The following is a 21,800-nucleotide window of genomic DNA, read 5'->3' on the forward strand; positions in this document are numbered from 1 at the left end:
AATATTCCCTGATTGGAGCGTTCCTATGCAAACGTTCATAACGACGCTGCATCTCACTCGAATGCCAAGTTTGTCCCACTTCTCTCTAGCCTGGGTATCTATGGCCTTGATCTATGGCTCGAGCATTGAAGAGCTCACGAGCCGCAAAGTAGTTGTCAAAATGGCGGGCGAAGGTTCGGCTTGCATAAATCCAAATGCAGAAATTATTCGGGGACAAGTGTTCGAAGTTGGTCCGCGATATACTAATTTGTCGTATATGGGAGAAGGAGCTTACGGAATGGTTGTGTAAGTTTCACAGGCAATATTTTCATGGCAAAAATGGCAATTTCATCATATGCATTGACCAGCATTGTGACAGGCGATAAGATAAACAATTCGAGCTCTTACTAGCCGAGACATGTTAACGATTCGATTATAATGATAACACGTCAGCTCATATGAGAATGCTCGGCAATTTTTTCATTCTATGTACGTTTTACGAACCACACCTTTACGCCAGCTGCTGATTGCCTTTAATTGGCGCCACATTCAAATTCCTGTCACACCCCTTTCCTTCATTTCTGCAGGTTACGCCACGCTCAAGTTTAGAGAGACCTTGATTCGACTGCCTCGTACTTCTTTTTCCAAGTCTACATTTTTCAGATGTTTTGCGTAGTCAGTGATATATTGACTACGAATCCGCCTCTCCTTTATCAATTCAGCTCTCCAAGAAATATATAATCTTTGAATATGTAAAAGTTGAAGGATCCAACTTGACACATGCAACATTTCGGGGTCAATTGTCTAGCAAATAAGTATGAAAAACGTTTTGAAAATTCGAATTTTTAACACACAGCGTTATGACACTTACCTTCGAAGTTTTGGATAAATTCTATGCATAAATATTTAGGAACTTCCCCTCAAAAACATGGGTATTATAATACAATTGACGATGATTCTAAACACAATGAACACACAACGAGTTGTTAGAAATTTTGGAAAGATATTTGACATTAAATATTAAACTAGAGGTTATGTTACTCGGTCATGATGTACAATAACAGTGCAGAAGCTGCGTCATTCTAGGCAGTCAAGCAGTAATCATACAGATTTTTGTATGTGATTAATGAAATTAATAAGTTTAGATTCTCAAAGTATTATACTGTTTTGTTTTTATGATTTTCTAAATTTCAGACAACCCTAACATTGTGAAATAACAATTTTCAAAAATACATTGTTACATTAACAGGGTGGTACATCGTGGTACAGCTTGAACGGTCTAAAATCATACCTATTTTTAGGAGTTTCTGTTTAAAGAAAATGAAAACAGAGCAACTTGACATTCAGGACTTTCTTATTTGTAGTTTCAAGAACATGGTTGAATTTTTTCATTGAAATTGCTATTGCATCGAAATCGTTATTGCATTATTCGTAAAATTCAGTAAATGTATCATGAAATTTTCTTAAAAGTGGAAAACTCGTGAAAAACATGAAGGATTTTTACACATTTTAACGGAGAGCGATTCTTAATACGTCACTTGTTCGTATGCAAAGAACGATTTTGTTAGTTGTCAGTCATGTAACGTGCTTAAAGTTACTAATGTCCAAAATCTTCTTTCACTCTAAAATTATAAAATAGTCGTTTTTCCAAATTTTTTACTTTAATATTACTAATTTAAACAACTAGTCATGTATCGTAGTGAGCAGTTTTACCAGTTTCCATTGGAGAGAGAAAGTTTTTAATCAGACTCCATCTGTTGTAGAAAACAGATTGAAAACGTTTCTTTTTAGTTTCATTTTGCATTTATATATGTATCGTTCATTGAAATCCTGACATTTCATCTGCAAAGTGGAGGAAAATATTAACGTAATGTAATTTTAGCAAATGTCGTTATTTTCAACTTAAGAATTATCCAAAAATAGACTATACTTCTATATTGCAAATTCAACTCCGTTACAGTTATTTTGAAGTTTTGAAATTGTAATTTTTTGTTCAATGTTCATTGTGTTATCTTTAATAATTTCAATGTTGGAAAATCCCCAGTTTTTCCTGTCACATGTGTCTCAAGAACATATTTTGAATTATTTTGTGTGCGAAATTCAGTATTTCAAGAGACTTATCCACTTCGAATTATTTATTATGTAATTACTAAGAAATAATGTTAGAAGATAAGGTGACCATAAAACCACACGACTAATAGCAACCAGTTTTCCTTTAAAGACTGTGGATTGTACATTCATTGTGCGTGCAATGATTTGAAATGACAAGGCTGAAGCTAGTAGCGAGAGTTAGCAGCCAAATGTGCTAATGTTAATTCGAATAAGGTAGTGGTGAAGTCCGAAAATCAAAATTTTGTGAAATACCCTGAACCCCCAGTACTTTTATAGAATTATGAGCATAAAATTGAACTGTATTTTTCTAATTCCAAAACTACTCAGTAAGGTTTGGCTGCTAGCTTCAGCTTCATTTTGAGATGTTCTAGATAAAAGAAGTTTCATCCATTTACATTCGAAACATGAAATTCACTACTACCCTTATCGTGCGGTACTACAATGTATTGTCATGCAGGGTTTTCATTATACCTGCAAACCAGAAAAATCTGGAATATTCGGAGATTTTTGTTTTCCTAAAAAAAACCAAGATATAGCCAAAGTATCCTGACGATTTATGGAAAAACCGAAATTTCAAAATCAAACTTTTATATTATTCCAAACGTTACGGTTGTAGTCTAACGCTTGGCATAGTTGTGTAAGCGAGAACGGATGAAAAATTGAAATCCGAGTGCAGTACAGAAATGGAACCCAAATGAAATATAATTTAAAATGATTGATTAAATTTCTTCGTTCATTGCATTAATCGTAAACTACACAATCGGTATCTAAATAATTACAATTTTAAACGTGTAAAAGTCAGGGAGTTTTATAATCGAAAATTAGTTCTATTACTGTATCATTTATCAGATTATATCTGTACGAAATTTAAATAATAGATTATAATTTTAAAAGAAAGCTGAGCCTGTTAGGTCGTTAACTGTAGTTTCTTTACTTATACTTTGAAGAATTTACTACAGGGTGTTTCTTTTTAATTGCCTCGGGCCAATTACCCCAAAACTAAGCAACAAATCAAAAATCGTTTCATAGAAAATATTCAAGGTTTGAAGGGGTAAGAAAAGAAAGTTATCAGATTTTTTGCAATTGAAACCATCAAGGTCAGATGAAGGTCAACTTAGTTATTTTTAGATGGGATAGTATATCTTTTTTATTGGCCTCTGATTGAGCATCAAATTTTGCATAAAAAATGACTTACGTAGTTATTGCCTAAACTCGACCGGTGATAAGATACCAGCCGGTCGAATTGGAGCAAGGTACCTTGTCAGTTCTATGGAAATACTTGAGGCCTCAAGTATTCTAGTACTAAAAGTTGCCTGAATTATTTTCTGTGTTGAGCCCATGAGATTAGACAAAAAGTAGTACGTTTGTTGGCATGGTAGTTTATTTATTTGTTGTCAATGAGTTGGGTGGGTTGAGATAAAGAAACTGCAAGACTATTACCATGTAATATATGGACAATCCTTGATGATCTATGTTACATTTCCAGTGTACAGACTTTCAATGATATCAACTACCCAGATATGGTGTAGTAAAGGAATAGAAACAATTATATGAGGATTTTTTGTGTCATTTCACTTAAGTAGTCAATGCCGATTTCACAAAGTGTCTAGCTGTCAGGGACATCTGGAAAACTGGAAACTATTAGGAAATTTGCATGCGTCTGGAAAAACCAGGGAATTTCAGGGAATTTGATATGTCATTGACACTAGGCACCTTGTTTCAATTTGAACAGCAGAAACATCATATGTTTACCAAACAATGAGTTGAATGATGAATGGCGTGATGCATACATCGATAATTATTATAATTATAAAAAAAAATATTGGTATTAATTTGTTTTTATAATTTATTTTTTGCAGATCTGCGTACGACAATGTAACAAAAACTAAAGTAGCTATCAAGAAAATATCTCCCTTCGAGCATCAAACTTACAGCCAGAGGACTTTGAGGGAAATAAAAATTCTCACCAGGTTCAAGCATGAGAATGTAAGAAATTTTTATATAGACCTAATATTTATTGTGTGAGAGCAAATTGATAACCAATTCCTTACAGACTTTTGATTATCTCTCTGTTTTTTGCAACAAGTTTGACAAGAAGTATAGTATCACTTATTTTACTCAAAGTGCAGCATAATTCTGTATAAAAATTGAGACAACATGCGGTTTGTATCACCCATATGAAATCCTTAATTACTCTCAAGAAGTTAAACAAGTATGCGATTTCATATTACTCAATGAATCATAGAATTTTGACAAAACACATACTTGAAAAAAAAGAAACTGAAAGTAAAAATAAAATTAATGAAAACTCAATATCCTTGATACATGTTGAAGTCTGAAATAGAATACTTGCAATACTTACCATAATCTGTATTTGCTTGCAACGAGCAGTAATTGTAATGCAGGTTTCAAATATTATACCAAAAAATATTATTCTGAATTCATATCTGTCTCATAGGTATATGTCAGAGTAATTGATAATAATTCCTTTTCAGATTATAGATATACGGGATATACTAAGAGCACCAAGTATGGAACAAATGAAAGATGTATACATTGTACAATGTTTGATGGAAACTGACCTGTACAAGCTACTCAAGACTCAGGTAAATTTATTTTACAATTCACTACGAGCTTTATCCGCACTTAGTACAGATTTTCAACTATCTTGGATTTATTGGACATTTTGGATAAATTAGAAAAATGCAAAAAGTTATAACACTTTCATTATTCGAGCGTTTTCTTTTCATCATATATTTCTTCTATCAGTCTTAAATTTTCATTGAAGAATTAAGCACACGAGTATTTATGTGCCTGAAATTACGAACATTTATTTTAACAAATATTTAAGCAACTTTTCCATATAACTTTATTTGAAATTTTCTATTACAAATTAAATTACAAATTCATTCACCGCTTTTCGCTAATTTTGGAGCGTACTATCATAAGCAGCGGAAAAGTTTCGTAAAACGACTTGCATGATATACGGTCTTGATTATAATAAATGTTCAGAACTTCAAGCCAGCACATGAGTGTCTGTAACTTCTTTTACTAATTGTAATCACTATAACTGATTGAACTTTTATTTATGTTCGCAGCCTATTAGTAACGATCACATATGCTACTTCCTGTATCAAATATTGCGAGGGCTCAAATACATTCATTCAGCAAATGTATTGCACAGAGATTTGAAGCCCAGTAATCTGCTACTGAACACCACTTGTGACCTTAAAATCTGCGATTTTGGGCTCGCCCGAGTTGCGGATCCTGATCATAATCACGCCGGCTTCCTTACAGAATATGTCGCCACTAGATGGTATCGGGCACCGGAAATAATGTTGAACTCGAAGGTACTTAATCCACTCACGTCCGAATGATAGTTGTAGGAAAACTTACTCATAAAAGAACTTGTATATCTAATAATAGAGCCTAATAATCTACTTATTTTTACAATGTGCTTTTAGGGTTACACCAAATCAATCGACATTTGGTCAGTTGGGTGTATTTTAGCAGAGATGCTGTCTAGGCGAGCTATATTTCCTGGAAAACACTATTTGGACCAGCTCAACCACATTCTGGGTGTACTTGGTTCTCCGTCTGCTGATGATCTCGAATGTATTATTAATGACAAGGTATGACATTTCAAATGCCTTTACCTGTGAATCATCTCAAAACACTTAATTAATTATCACCATCACAAATAGCACTGAGGAGCATGACTATTATTTTTTTTTTTCTTTTCAACCATCTTGTATAATAAATTTATTATATTTTTTTACTTTGTCATTTTTAGGATTTTGTCAACCGTGGTAACATTCTGTCAACGTAACATGCAATCGCTAAAAATCGTAATGCTTCTTGAGAAGCTACAACTGGTTTTCTAGTGAATAAAAGTTCTATAACTTGAACGTATTCACGCCGGAATTTAGTTACCATTGAGATAGCTAAAATTATTTTATTCCCCACTTCGTTTAAGAAATATAGCTGAAAACATTTTGTCGACTTTGAAATGTTGCTTACAGTTATTTGAAACTTGTTGAAACAGGCTCGTGGTTACCTTCAATCTTTGCCGTACAAACCCAAAGTTCCATGGACAAGTTTGTTTCCAAATGCTGATCCGAGAGCCTTGGATCTTTTGGATAAGATGTTAACATTCAATCCAAACAAACGTATCATAGTGGAACATGCTTTAGCTCATCCATATTTAGAACAGTATTATGATCCAGCTGACGAGGTGAGTAGTTGAATTTGTCTCAATTATAATAGTACTAGTAAATTATAATGTATCGAATGAATATTTCTTCACTCCTTTTTATAGCCTGTAGCGGAAGAACCGTTCAAATTTTCCATGGAATTAGATGACCTCCCGAAAGAAACTCTGAAGCAGTATATATTTGAAGAAACTTTGCTTTTTCAGCAGAATAACCAAGAGAATACCATATAGTCCACTGGGGTGAGATCTAATTTTTTTTACTTTACTTGACTTTTAGATATGTTGAATTCATTGTTTCCATTGAGATATTCGTGTTTGTGTATCACCGACATTTTTTAAACTCCATATAGTAGTGAAAGTTGAGCGGCAATGGATTTGCCCATGGATACTTGCATCATCGGACTAAGTATAGTGTACAAATGATACTTTTTCCAAGTGTGGTATTCGGTTTAATTTAACTTTTTCATTTTAGTTTATTCTACTGTGAAAGGTACTTTTTGCTGTCGTATAGATACGGTCCCATCATTCAAGGTGATTCAGCATTTTTAGATATAGCGATTTCAAATTAATATGGTACTTGAATGCATGGGTTACATTTACGTACAAATATATCAGCCATGCCAAGATTGAAATTATTTTATGATCTTTGAGACCAAACAGAATTAATATTATCTCTCTGAGATGGTTTTTTACTTGTTCTTGTTTTACAAAACGATATGGATACTAGCCTTGTCATTGGACTTGAGATTTTTAGAAAATTCATGCGTGACACTTCGTAAACTGTGAAAATTCGTTTTCATCCAGTTAGACTGAGCAAACTTGTTTTTCTGGCAGAGCAACCTTTTCGCTATGCTATGCAACAATATATAACGCAATTATATTTTGATGAAAAAATTATGGTTCCTAAGTAATTACAATACTGAAACAAATTTGATGAAGATTACGTGTATTCAAAATTTAAGATAATTGTGCAAAATTTATATGAGTATAAAATCAGGTAATAATCACCTATTCATTTACTAGCTACAACGTATAAATATGTATTAACTATAATCACGAAAAATAGAGAAGCTCTTTTTTTGTTTTGAACTATGCATAATATTAGTCAGAACACGAACTATTACCAAAATGGCAGAAGGAATCTATCTATCCAATCTTAGAAAGTTCATGTCCAATCGCATTTCACATGTATGTATTAGCAAGCGTGAATGCGAGAGAACAAGGATATCGAAACAGGTGTGGGACATAGAAAAAGCGGATAGAATGAAAGTGAAAGAGGGTATTATGCTGTAGGACTACGTTCCCTTGGTACCAAATTTAAGAATACAGGGGAAGATGTGGCAACGCGGGTCCTCAAACTGAAACAGGCTACCTAAAAAAAATTAGCCGACTGATATTTCCACATCCAGGGCAGTGATACAAAACGGTATGCAACGTAGCTCCGCTGATAGCGATCGACAACCACGATGGTTGTTAAACTTTTTCAAGTACTCAACAAATTCATAAAATTTTGATGAATGAAGTTTTAAAACGACGTTTTCGCGTTCAAACTTATTAGGCTTTTTAAAATTTTATTGAACAAAAACTTACTGATAAAAGGGAATGACGATGTTAGATGAATGTGCAATATTCAATGACACATTTTTTTTACCTCGTTTCATTTCTAAAAGTATTATTTTTCAAGCGGGAGGCTCTGCCCCCTTACACCCCCATCAGCTGCAAACCTTGGATCCACTCCTCCGCTCTACATCCATGCACTGCTTGTATGCGTTTCTAGGATTTTCTCTTTTTTTCTTTTCAAATCAGTAATGTGGTCGTAGTTGAGTCGAAAATGAAGATGGAACATGGATTCTATGAAATCTCTATAATAAATGCGAAACCGATCAAGGCCCCCCCCCCTCAAGACAATGCTCCAGTCAGTATTTATCAACAAAAAATCGCCTAAAATAAATGTAGAATGAGTTTCTTCGATGATTTGTGAAAAAAAGCATGAGAAAATTTCAAAAAATAGGGAGAAGCTTTTTAATATCACGAGGTTTGGGTGTGTCATTTATTCTCATTAATATCAAAGTCTACCCACCACTGATGAGAAAACAAATAGGTAAATACCATTCCGGATGAAACACCAAACAAATATATTAGCTCTTTGTTCAATGCAATAATAACATCGTGGTTTGTATCCTTAGCGGAAATATTAATTTTTATGATCATAACTTTTTTATGTGGCCAGTTTTGCCCCACCCTCCCAGTTTATATAATTTTTAGTGAAGTTACATTGCATACAGTCTTTTCTTACTCACCTGAATGTGGGAATGCGATTTATTCATTTTTTCTTTCAGTGATCCATTTTGCCCTACCGTTGTAAGTGTTGATCGATGTCAGTGAAATCATGTTACCTTTGGTATCACTCCCCTGAACGCGGAAATGCCACTTTGCCAATTTTTTTTTGGTAGCCCATTCTGCCTCGAGGGCCTGTGCTGATTGTGCTACCCCACCTTCCCTTAATTCATGTGTAAGTTCAAGGGATGTCAGGGCTTCAAGTTCTAGTGACGAAGTCAGAAAATCATGTCTTTCTCTATTTTCTTCTCCTGAGCATCGGCATTACTTCAAATTTTGGAAATATTCGAAAAAATGCAATAATATGGAATGCAGCTTTACAGTAGCATGCAACAATTTTTCCTACAGAGTTAATTTCTACAGAAAAATAATTTCATAATTATACGTCCGAAAACTGCATTTAAGTGGATGCTATAATCTCATTGCAGTGCGTACCGACTGCATTAAATGTCTTCTACTTTGTCTATTATCAGAGGCTGTGCATTGCAATGCAAAAGAGAACATGACAGTCGTATCCTACTTGCAATTATGAAATTTGATTTTATGCAAAAATGTATTCGTGTTTTTTTCTTCAGAATTGCGTGTAGAATACTGTTGTGTGTCCTTTTTTACAGTGCGATACATAGCCACGGATATTAACCAAAGAAGAAAACTAACTATAGCTTCCTCTTCAGTGATTTGTAACATCGTAAAAGTTGGAATAATAAAGGGACTCTATTACACCAAAAGCTGGAATAGGTTTCACCTAATGTAGATATGAGTATCCGTTGAAACGAATTCTGTAGAAATTATGCCCTCTCGTTTAAACCCTCTGGATGATGTTGAGCACGTTATGATTGGTACATACTATACTAGTGGACATTGCAGATACTGTGTCTCGTAGAGTCTACAGAGTGCTTGGCATCAGAAATTTGGAAATGTTTATGGGTACTTTTTACAAACAGTTGTATCGCAAATAAAAAAAAAAAAAAAAAAATAGTGAGAAAGAGATTGTGTGTTAGTAATTTTTAAAATAGCAGTATCTGCGACTGATAAGTATTTTGTTATATTTTCAGCTTGACTCCAAGAATTGCAGACTTACAGGAAGTAAATGAACGTGGCATACCTGACAAGTTGAGTGCCATCAAGAATGGAGAATACGTACTGGGGTTTAAGGTTCGTTATGTGACTCGGCGCGAGTAAGACATTGGTTGGTAAGGCACTGGTGCCACACGTATACACTTGTACATTCACATTCTCTACCGAAATATAGTGATTTTTATCGCACTAAACGCATAATATTAATTCGTATTTATCTATCCTGAGTTATCATAGCTTATATGCCATATTCTACTTCTTAATAATTAATAATCAGTAATTACTACATTCGTGCACTATCTGTGATTTAATTACTGAGCAATGAGGTGATTCTGTTATTTATAATAAAACCAGTTCAAATTTTGTATATATATAGATTTACAAGAATATTACGAATTTTGTTCCAAAGTTTTTAACGGGATTAATCTTTTTTATTCGTTCGTTAGTGTATGTCAAGCAATAGGCATGAAAAATTGACTTTGTAGTCTTTTAGGTACATACAACACTGAAAACGAAAAATTAACAGACATGTGTTTGTGCATAATTAAATTGAAATTTGTTAAATTGTTAATTTTCGAAAAACGAAAACTAACTATAGGCACGCACATTTTGGCGTTAAATATTGGTTTGCTTCTTTCAAGAAATTATTCATGTAAAAACTTATAATCAAACATTAAAATTTAATCAAACCTATCACGATGTTATGCGATGCTCCAACTATGATCCACCATCATTCAGATAGCCTGATGATATCAGGCAGTGCGAGAAAGTAATTACAAGAATATCTGCGGGGGACTTATCAAATTCTATAAACCATCAAAAATTTTTTTAATTTCCTGACAAAAAACGACACGTCTCATAAGGTTTAATCTGTCCGTTTCAAGACAAGATGATACCACTGATACCATATAAAGAAAGATTTGGTTCACTTCTTAGTTGGAACGATATGGTCTCAAAGTATGTATGTACCTCTTACGTAATGGAATGCAAAATTGTAATACAAATATTTCTTCAGGAAAATTGAAAGCCAGCAGACCATACTTTGCTTGATTCCTCGTTTTGGCTACGAGCTATGATAAGTACCTAATAAAATTAGGAATTGGATCAGTGATTACACAAACATTTACCTCTGGACTTGGAATCATTAATGATGTTGAATTAAAAGTACTAAAGATTTCTGTTCAATGATGCAAGTTCTGTAAAATAATTAATAATAAGACGTGGTGATCTTCAAGCGAAAATCACCATTGTGAAACCATCGCGACAATCTGTCTTTCGATGTTATGATATTTTCCCTCATAACAGGTAAAATTATCATCATGTACTAACGTATATTGTGCGCGATTGAGAGGTGTATGACGAATTTGTTTTGATAAATCAAAAATAATGCGAGAAAAAAAAAATATGTCGCCAAACAGAAGCTTTAATTATTGAAAATTCGGCACATTCATCTGTATATGTAGGGTATCTTGGATGGATCGACATTGGGAGCAAAAGGACAGTATTTAACTGATAAATTTACGTATTGCTAATTATGTGGCATTGTTTGTGTTGCAAATTCTTACTCATATAATACAATTCAATCCATTAATATCGTCACGTATGTTTAGAACATAAGATAAAAATATGGTTTGCATGATATACATAATCATCTCATTAAAAAACCAGTCTTGCAATTGAAGCAATTGTGTTGTGGGTTGTTGGGGGTTGTTGGGATTTAAGTTGATAGATTTTTTATGAGTAAAACGGACACAAGAACCGTAGCATATTCTCTGTAAGATGTTTCTTTGGCCTTGTTATGCAGTATTTCCTACCCAGTTATTTGGTGCATATTGGTGTTTTAATTGAGTCGAGTTAATTTAATATTTCGAGAATTTTGACAGAAGCTGTTATTTGTAAATCCAGAAATAATGTTATTCTTACCGTTACGTTTAGTGATATTGTAAGCTAAACAATTTTGGTTATAAACTCAAATCAATTTAACTACAATTATAGACCTTAGCCACCAGATAACCAGAAGCCAAATAATATATCTTTGAACACAAGTTATACGTTGTTTTCAATGCTTTTAATCTCATTGTAAGAGATAGGATAAAGGATGGTGAGAAGAAAGAGCTAGATAAAAACCGAAAATAAATTGATTCAATTCCATTGAATTGGACTGCGAAAGAAGAGAAATTGAAGTTCGAAATTTACTTATATGTTGCACAGAATAATTTCCTCGAGAAACCGTGAGTTCAATATTTCACGTTTCAATTTTTTATATTATGCTAATATAACTAAGTATTATTTGTAGTTATTCTCTTTGCAAATATTCTTACAGAAGAAGTAATGAACCCTAATTTTATCTAAGTTACAAATATCATACATGTTAATGATATAAATATATTTATAAAAGTATTATAAAAAAATTTTTACATATCGCACATGTATAAAAACATGAAATTATTTTTACTTATCAACCAATTTTCGACCAGTTTTTTAGGGTCACAATCATTATCTGATTGCAATTTGGATATACTATAGTGCACACTGAGATATGATGATCCTCCAATTTTTGGCCTTCAGACTTTACCGTTTACGAAGAAGATATCGACCAAATTTACCACGTTTTAAAATTCAACCTTTTCTCCTTCAACTTTTGGCCGTCAGGCCTTACCGTTTACAAAGAACACATCGGTCAATTTTATCACGTATTAAAATTCAACCTCTGTCTTCGAATTTTTAACACTTTTTGTCGTTGCTAAAGAAAAGGACTTCCTGTTTGTTTGTTTTTTTTATAAAAAAAAAGTCTGATATGTTCGAATATAAAATTCATTTCACGATGCATCTTCAGGAATTGTCAACAAAAAACTTCTAAAAAATTAATTCCTTTCATTTTTTTTTATAAAGTAGGACGTATATGAGATCACAATTGAAGTGATACAAATATTCCAGGGATAAAGAATATATTCAGAAAATTCTAAGATAAATTAGGTTCAATTGGGAAACGCGATAAAATTGCTTGACGCGTTTCTTGTAAACATTAGGCCTAATGGATTTTTTGGACTCGTCATATTATAGTGAAATACCCTATATAACAATATATAATTTGTAGCTTGAATAAGATTGCGGTTCATGACATCTTCAGTATGAATATTTGTCTCAAGAATAACTTGAAACAATCTTTTGCCCTAACTCATGTGAACTGAACCACCTCCTAAAAACAGTCATATTTTTTCTCAAATTGAGGACTAACAATTTTTGACAATGTTGAAGTCAGTAAAATAAACATTGAGAAGAAATCACTGTTTCGGAAATGTAGAATATCTTTAAAGTTAATATTGCAGAATGCGAGTATGTTTTACTTCGTTATTGTTTATTGGAAATCGGACAATCTCAGAGTCACGAAATAACAAGTTTTCCGAAAAATACATCGTTACATTGACGTTACGAACTTCAACCTCATCAGAATAAGGTGACCCCTGTTATGTATAAAATTTCCCATTTTTACCACTTTCTTTGAGGATATAAATATTTTTTAATCACCAGAAAATAACTATATGTATAAGAGTGTGCTAGTAGGTACAAGATCGATGAATCTTTAAAGAGTGAACAACTTGTGATTGTAAGAAAAAATTAAGAGAAGAAAAGAAAAAATGTATACTCATCCAGAGAGGTCGAAGTATGAAACCTTAAGATAGAGGTCAGGTTATTTTGGCAAGTAGAACAAAAATGTCGATCAGTAAAAAGTAGTTAAGTCCATGTGATGAGATATTGAACGCCTTGCAATTTTTTTTTGGATGCCATAGGTATACAGAATTGCCGCTAGAAAAAGTTGTTCTTCAATTCTGGGTTGTAGAAATAATTTTGATACGTAACAATTAGGTGTGAAATAACGTAAGTCGGTTAAATATTTGGCTGAAGTTGAAGAAGTGAAAAAAATGTCTATTCAATATCTTACAGGTAAATTCAAACGCTGGTATCAAATCAACGTGGCTACTGTTGAAACGCTTGCAATTCCACATACCAGTTTTATACACTATTTATTGCCAAATGACAAAAAAATTGTTCAAATATGATTTCACCTTTGAAAAAATTCAATTTTTTCTTAACTCAAGTCGGTCACACCTCAGTGAAACCGCATAACGGCCACACTGGGTGAAATATACCCCAAGTAATTTTTTTGCTTCAAAAATGAGTTTAAAAAATTTTAAATAAATTTCCATGATCTATTTAAGGATCGTATAAAATGCTCTCTCAGTTTTTCTAACCAAAATTGATTTGTCATGTTGAAATATTGTAAAACATGGGCAAAGTTAAAGTGCCAAAAATATTAAACAAAAAGAACTTTATTTCGCATGAAGAATAGCGCCACGAGATCCATTTCCACGGATAAGAGACTTCGAGGAGTTTGAAAAATATTTGGAGTGAAATTCATCCAGAGTGACCGATAATTGTTGGTAAAGGATAGATTTTGGTGAATCAAATTTTTCATTATGTACTTTGGTAAATCTGACACCAAATAAATAGTATATTTTCAAATTAATTCAATAAATCGAAAGCAATTCATCAATGGCATCTAACATTGTGGTCTTTTCCGGCATAATAACCTGTTATTGTTTTGGTAGCGTCAAGTTATGAGATAGATTATTGTGTTCCTCAATCTGGCAGTGAAAGGGTCGATAGAAAAACTTCTGCGAGCGTACTCTGTATATCTGGGGACCGATTCTGTAATTTCATTTTTCACATTTCCCACCATCCAAGCATGCTAATTGGTTTGCAAACTTTAGTCAACCAATCAACATTGAAACGTATATGCACTGTGAGGATTCGGTAAATTGTACCAATTTGAAACAATCGATCTAACAGTGCGTTGCCCTTATCACTGTGGTCTGATCACCAAGTCTGGAATGTTAGCAGAACCATGTTGGAAAAATCGATCATTGCAGATACCATAATTAGGTGCTCTTTAGGTGCTAATTAAGTGCCCTATTCAAAAATTAGGTGCTCGATTCCGTTACCGATAAAAAAGTATTTTCACTCTGAGCTGCTGACGCAATGTCATGTTGGCAGCGCTTAGTTTAAAAACGTCCAATAATGGCTATGGAAAAATTACTTTGCGCAAGAATTAGGTGCTCTTAGGTGCGCTTTATTTAAAAATAAAGTGCTCGAATTCATTATCTTGAAAAATGTATTTCCACCTCGAAAAACCGTAAAATAATGACGGTAGAAAAAAATTCGTTGATACAGGAATTGGGTGCTCATTAGGTGCTGATTGTGTACGATATTAAAAAATTAGGTGCTCCATTTCGTATCGTCTGCAATTGATTTTTACGTACGGTTGCTATCGCAATGTATCGTCATGCTTGAATTACCCGGCAGGTGATTTTTTTTCTTGGGGTGACTTTTTACACAGAAAACTGCAATGAAAAATATTCAATTTTGAGACAGTTTCGAATTATTTAATTTCGAAATAATGAAGGTATCTCAATATCCATATTCTTATTTCTTTGGAGTATCATTTGAAGCTTAGGTAAAAAGTTTAAAATCTCAAACTCAATTTTCATAACTTTTGAAACGTTTTTTGACAGATTAAATTGCGTTTTAGACCAGTCATCCAAGCAGCTTCTAAGTTTGAGATTTTCAGGCCAATATTGTACGTTTTTAGACTAAGCGCTGCCAACATGATATTGCGTCAGCAGCTCAGAGTAAAAATTCTTTTTTTATCGGTAACGGAATCGAGCACCTAATTTTTAAATAGGGCACCTAATTATCACCTAAAGAGCACCTAATTATGGTATCTGTAATGACCGATTTTTCCAACACGGTTCTGCTAACATTACAGACGTCTGACCCCCAACATTAGTATCAGCATCTCATTTCCTGAATCCTTATGACTATGGAAGTATCTGTTAAAAAAACTATAAAACTCTGCTGCTTTTCCAGCAACTTTAAGTATTTTGATATTAACACCCTCCCCCTCCTCACCCCTGTTATAGCATATACATAGGTTTGATAGTATGTACAATAGTATATTGTGCAACAAGGAGGTAAACTCGGTTTTTTAGGCCGAGCGAAAGTTTGCAGTATGAGTCACAAATTAGGACGCATACAAGCCGAATGCTGCTATGCTTGAGCGAGTCGAAGACGAATATTGCAAATACGCTAAGCGAAAAGACCGTTACCTCTGTATTGTACACGATTCTTTACAAAACGAGAGTATGTTACGCGTCTTTTCACTAAGCGGGAAATTGAGGTTAGGGTCACGTAATGTTGGATTTGTTCGCTGTGTTTGTCGCGGCGGCGCATAAACGGAGTTCTGAAAACATCACTTTTAAGTCCCAAGAGTGAAAAGTGGTCTTTTCAGTACTCCGTGCATGCTCATTCACAGACTTACTCGATCGTCGTAGAAACGGGTACTTTGTGTATGGAAAACACGCATCGAAAAACGCGTAAAACATGCTCGCGTTATATTATATACACCGAAATTCCTCAATCATCATTTTTTTCTCTTCATAGGTTTCAATAATTGATGCAATCGAATTTTCTTCTGTAGCGTTAAGTATGATAATTCGTTGAAGATAAACTACAAAAATTTTCAGTTTTTAATTAGATGAAATTGGAAAATCTTAAACACATATAATTATATAAAATATTTATTGTATAATTTGTGAGGATCAATGAGGCTGCTCGTAAGTTAAAGGTATCTGCAGTAAGTGTTCTTGTATACCATCTCGCTTGTGAAATAACTTGATATATACATGCAAGTGGAATGTATGCAATGATACATAATATTATAAACATTGATATATTATCAATATCGTCAGGCCTAATATACTTATTAACGTTATGTATGTGTATTTGTTGTTGTTGCTAATTCATAATTCCTTATATTCAATATTGAAAAAAAAAATTTCTTCTATGGATTTTCGATGTTATATGCATACGTCATTTCGAAAAGGCTGTAATATCTTATGACACAACAAGTTGGTAGATAACTTGCTAATTTCAAATTATCTTCCAATTAACTAGTTAACTCTAGTTGATTTACATATATGAATATAGGATAGTATAATTTGATAAATTATTTTTAACAGACAACACTGATATTTTGGTTTTGAGATGCATCATTTGGATTGATGCTTTCTGTTTAGACAGAAAATGTAATCAATATATTGTCAAACTTTTATCAATTTTTATTGAACTCCACTTCATTCGTGCATTGAAAAAATATCTCATTTATTTTACAACGTATTTTACAAAATATTTTCGATTTTAATGAACATCACTTAATTGAAGTAGGATTTCATCAAAATTTCTAAGAAAAACACTATTATTGTCTCTACGTCTATCTTGTTTGTTAATATAAGATATTAAGTAGTACGCCTTGGCTGCATTCATAGATTTAAAGTATGTATGATTACTGTCTATTAAGAGTAAGTTTTGGCAGTTCACAATCAAATTGTTCCAGTGCCTCATAACATTCTCCGTGATTAATTCTTACATGTAAATTGATTTCACCTAAAATTTACTAAAGGATGCGAGTTCGAGGCTACATAAAATATAACATCATTCATCACTTCAGCCGTACTATGCTTTTCACAAAGTACTATTAATCAGATAAAAGTCTAGGCAGATACTGTACAATCTAAGATTCTTAGATGAATCACTCTGCTGTTGAGTACAAAAACATCAGCCGTGCCAGAGTTGTCCCATGATTATACCACCTAGATTTCGAATGGCCGATTAAGGAAATCATCCAATCAGTAAAAATAATATTTTCTCCATTTGATCGATTGCTTCTATTATACCTGATTCGTTTAAAAACAACACGGTGTTAACGTGACCATGTATCTGAATTTGCAATTGGTAATATAGTTGAAACAAATGCGATAAGCCGATAATGCATGGTGGCCACAGATCTGGAAAACAGGGAAAACCTTGAAGCCGAGAAATTTCGGAAACTTCATGGAACTCCTAGAACATTTAGGAAATGTATATAGTGTTTATAGAGAGACATGATGAAAGACTAATTTCTTAAATTTTACCGCGAACGGCTTGTTGTCTTTGATATAACAAAGGAAATCAGTAATGCATACAAGTAATTCCGCATCGTATCAAAATACTTTGTAATATTAAAATTGTGTGTTCAGAGTTCCAATCCTGTATATTTAATTCATTATTTGAACAGTTATGTATAATAATCAAAAAACTACATGAACAAAATTCAATATATATGGAAGAATATTACAGTTTTTTTGCTTTCGTCTATTAGGAGAAGGGTCAGAGAACAACAGCGTTTTAGGTACAATTAATCCCGACAAAACCAAAAAATTTTTTTGCAAACATATACGTGGCCACCTTGTAATAAAATGTTTTGAAGAGTAATGAATTACTCGTTAGATTTTCTCGAAAAAAACTTCTGAACCTGTTATCATAAGACCATCCATTGAAATAAATCCCTGGGATGTTAAGAAAACCGCTTCCCAGAGTTTGAAATTGAAGCTAAAACATGAGGTATAAAGTCTATGAAATATTCCATGCCAAATCACCTATCTTAAAAAAACCTATCTATCTTAAACAATATTCATGAATCTTTATAGATTTCTATTCATACTTAATTTCGCTTTATGAATTTGGCAATAACTGTAAGGTGAGAACCCTGATGTTTGTTTAAAAAATAGTGAAACAGAAACTCGAAATCTCGAATCCAGTATAATCACGGAACTAAAAATACACCTGAAAATTTATCTGATATACAAATAAATTTGATTGTCGGAGGTGGGAGCGAAGTGAAAAACTTGTGCTATCAATTACAATTAACTCAGTTACTGTTCATTAGGTACGTTATTGAAATGAATGCATTTCATTTGTCAGTAAAGTTTTCAATCACCATATGAGATTTGAAGATACCTAATGAAGTGACTGTTTAATGCAACGTTAAACGTGACATTTCAAAGAAATATAACAAGAGTATATTCCAGTTGCAACTGACAGTATATACAGGTCTTCATGTTTCTTCTGTCTGTATAATTGGACTGTAATAACATAATATTGTGACAACGATAAAAATAGAAAACAATACCGCTTACTGTGAAATAAAATGAAATTGGTAAAATTAAAAATGTTCGCACGGAATGACCCGTATAATATATTTTGGGTTATACGAGCAAAACATTAGGAGTTGGCAATGTTGCTGTACACTAAGATTTATCAAATAATGGATCATATCTTCGAAGCCTCATATCAAGGCTAATAAAAATTCAGACAGATACTCGTATTAAACTTGCAGAGGACGAAATTTAACACGAGTCTATGAATGTAGCTTTAAGCGTCTGATTATTCATACTCCCTGTAATCAATAACAGGGCTTCTAGATTCATTACACAATCATTTTTTCAAATTATTGTTATCAATGTAAGATACATGTATTTGAATTACCATTCAAAGTATTATTGTGCTAATATAAACAGGCTTTATTGGCCAATTATTTGGGATTTAGTATTTTCTTACATCCATCATGTACTCTCATCATCATACCGCAAAAAAAACCATGTTTATAAAATTGGCAGAAAATTATGTTTGGAATACCAGAATGGTTATATTTTCGGAACAAAGCTTTCGATGTGTAGTTATATAATATACAGCCCTGTATGAAATTGCAGTTACCGTTGTCGAATAATTCTTTATGGTCACTTGAAGTCGCTTTTCAAAATTTCAAACTGATAATATGCAACCCTTGGAAAACTCTGATGTCAACATTATTTAATGAAGTACTGAATTTGAAAAACTGTCTGACCTAATGAAAAGATTACATTATTAGTCATGACTTTGTTTAGATTATGGTACTAATTTCTCGAATAATTTGAACTAGACAGATTTTAAGAATAACGTTTATGTGTTGAATTTTTATCTAAATTTGCACATCTGTACGATTTACAATATCGATTGTACATGATAATTTCTTCATATCATATTTCCTCAAATTAATAGAATAGATCTAAAAGGAAAAGATTTCACTACTTGAATATTAATAATTAGTCTTGTCTTCGGAAGACGTTCCTCGTATATTCACTCTATTAGTTTCATAATCTTCACTTGATGCGGTTAATGGGAATTACCTTGAAGGGTTTCCAATAAAATTGTTCCAAATAACGTACGTCATTAATTGTTTTTCTGTCCTACATCAACAAAACATCTGTTTTACTTTAGATATTTCCAGTTTAAATCATTGGAAAAGGAGGAATTTTACTTCAACAACGAGATTTGTACGCGTGAGGCTGTCCGTGCAAGTTGGCCACTCTTTCAGCATTGTCACATTCGAATTGCTTTTCGCCCTTTTGTAGCATTTTGACGGTTTGTACACACAGGAAAAACTCGTGGAATTCTTACAGCAAGAAAAATTCAGGGAAAAGTCATGCGATTTCGAAAATAAGATTGGGATTTTGAATCTGTCGATGAAATAACGTCGTTCTTATACAAAGTACTGTCGATTTTAAGAAAAAAAGAATTAAAGTTAATATTTTTTTTCGTCTTACCACTTTTCATACATTCTATGTATAATATATACCAAACCTTTTTTTTTTTACGGAAAATCTCAGGTTGTTGTTTATAAATTGAGAATCAGACAGTAAATTAGTTACTAGGTAATATTGAAGATATTAGAATTAATGTGTCACAAAATTGTCATTATTCAGCGGTATATTTCATGAACGGTTACTGGCAAAATCCTATTTTCAGCCTGAAATACCTGAAAAATGAGGGAATTTCAGACTTTAAAAAGCGGACGAACACTGATTTTGCTAAATTTTTTGTGTCATCAATTTTAGAAAATGTGTGTGTAACAGTGAAACATGTGTGTCCCTCTTTTTAAATCACTGTTTCCGAAACTCTTTGCCATGCAGAAAACAACCTTCAATCAAATTTTAAATCATCGAATTAACTTTATGACACATCTATAACATTGCGATTTTTATGATCTATTTTCAACAATTACCTGCATAAAATTAAGTATAAAATAAAAAAAAAAAATTACTAGGCGTTCCGGAAAATAGCAAGAAATAATTAGAAATGTTGAAGTTTATGATCTTGACTCGGTAAACATTCTTTTCTCAGTGATACGACAATCAGTTCGACAAACGTGATAGAATGCTGAAAATCAGAGCGCAAAAGACCAATATTTATTAGCAGCCGTCTTAAAACAATTAAACACACAAACTGTGCAAAGGTTTGTGAATTTGCATTGAAATAACCATTAAGAAGCTCGTGAAAGCGACTATAATTAGTTGCTGAGACATCAATCAATTGCTTTTAGTGAGATTTAAATTTTTTTAAATTTTCTACAAGTGAAACGTGGGTTGGATCTCATTCACGTGATTAATTTCAGCTTAGAAAAAATTTAATTTATTTTTTCAATCTGTGAACAATTGATTACATTATTTACAATTTATTTGAATACGTTTTATGAAAATTATTTTCAAACGTATGTACATCCATTCGTTTACGATGTAAAATTGTTAATAAAATATGAGATAATTAAATGTATTATATACTATAATTATAATAATACCTAATAACTAAAGGGGCTTTGTCAGATTCGCTAAATGCATCACAATCTACACTCAGCAAGATCACCAGTTTTGCTGCATGCGGTAAAAAGGGGAATTCAAGGAGCTTCGCGCTCCATAACTTTCAACATTTTTTATTTTTTTCGCATTATCCTGTAGTATAAGATCTGTAATATGTTCGTGAAATAATGTAGCGAAGTTTGTTACATTGGTGATGCTATAGCAATTTCAAAAATGCCCCCTGTCATACTAAAATATTCATTTCACGGCACTTTGTTTCGCGTTAAGTTTATTTCTGAATTCATTAACCGAACAATACAAGTTAGAGTACGTCAGCCCGCTGAAAAAACGAATTTAAGTTTCGTTTCGTAAAAGTCTAGTGACGAAATTCCGCTCTAGATGCAACACGGTTATTGTAGAGTGACATTATTTCAACTTCACTAATTGTAAGTGTACACGTTGTTAGATCTTTATTTTCCTTACAAATTTCCCGATAATATACTGTGATGTTTATGTATACTGTGTGATTTTCA

At 32.8% G+C, this 21,800-nt stretch overlaps 1 protein-coding gene across 2 annotated transcripts; it reads left to right on the forward strand.

The window, feature by feature from the left end:
* Positions 1 to 71: 71 nt before the first annotated feature.
* LOC124301164 (mitogen-activated protein kinase 1) lies at positions 72 to 21,568 on the forward strand. 2 transcript variants are annotated; one of them, XM_046755907.1, is made up of 8 exons: positions 72 to 285; positions 3,951 to 4,077; positions 4,587 to 4,697; positions 5,190 to 5,441; positions 5,556 to 5,723; positions 6,137 to 6,325; positions 6,410 to 6,544; positions 9,697 to 21,568. In XM_046755907.1, the coding sequence occupies exons 1-7, from the start codon at positions 101 to 103 to the stop codon at positions 6,533 to 6,535; spliced, it is 1,158 nt and encodes a 385-aa protein (XP_046611863.1). In that variant the 5' UTR covers positions 72 to 100; the 3' UTR covers positions 6,536 to 6,544; positions 9,697 to 21,568. The 2 variants fall into 2 exon arrangements, with proteins under 2 accessions (XP_046611863.1, XP_046611864.1); XM_046755908.1 differs by lacking the exon at positions 72 to 285 and adding an exon at positions 776 to 794.
* Positions 21,569 to 21,800: the final 232 nt, after the last annotated feature.

The sequence above is a fragment of the Neodiprion virginianus genome, chromosome 3 (genome assembly GCF_021901495.1).
Source record: "Neodiprion virginianus isolate iyNeoVirg1 chromosome 3, iyNeoVirg1.1, whole genome shotgun sequence".
Taxonomy (NCBI): Eukaryota; Metazoa; Arthropoda; class Insecta; order Hymenoptera; family Diprionidae; genus Neodiprion; species Neodiprion virginianus.

Bases quoted from the DNA above. Each gene is read 5' to 3' on its own strand.
- LOC124301164 (XM_046755907.1), top strand. From the start codon at position 101: ATGGCCTTGATCTATGGCTCGAGCATTGAAGAGCTCACGAGCCGCAAA. The intron at 4,078-4,586 runs GTAAGAAATTTT...ATTCCTTTTCAG, and splicing joins CCAGGTTCAAGCATGAGAAT to ATTATAGATATACGGGATAT. The intron at 6,326-6,409 runs GTGAGTAGTTGA...TCCTTTTTATAG, and splicing joins ATTATGATCCAGCTGACGAG to CCTGTAGCGGAAGAACCGTT.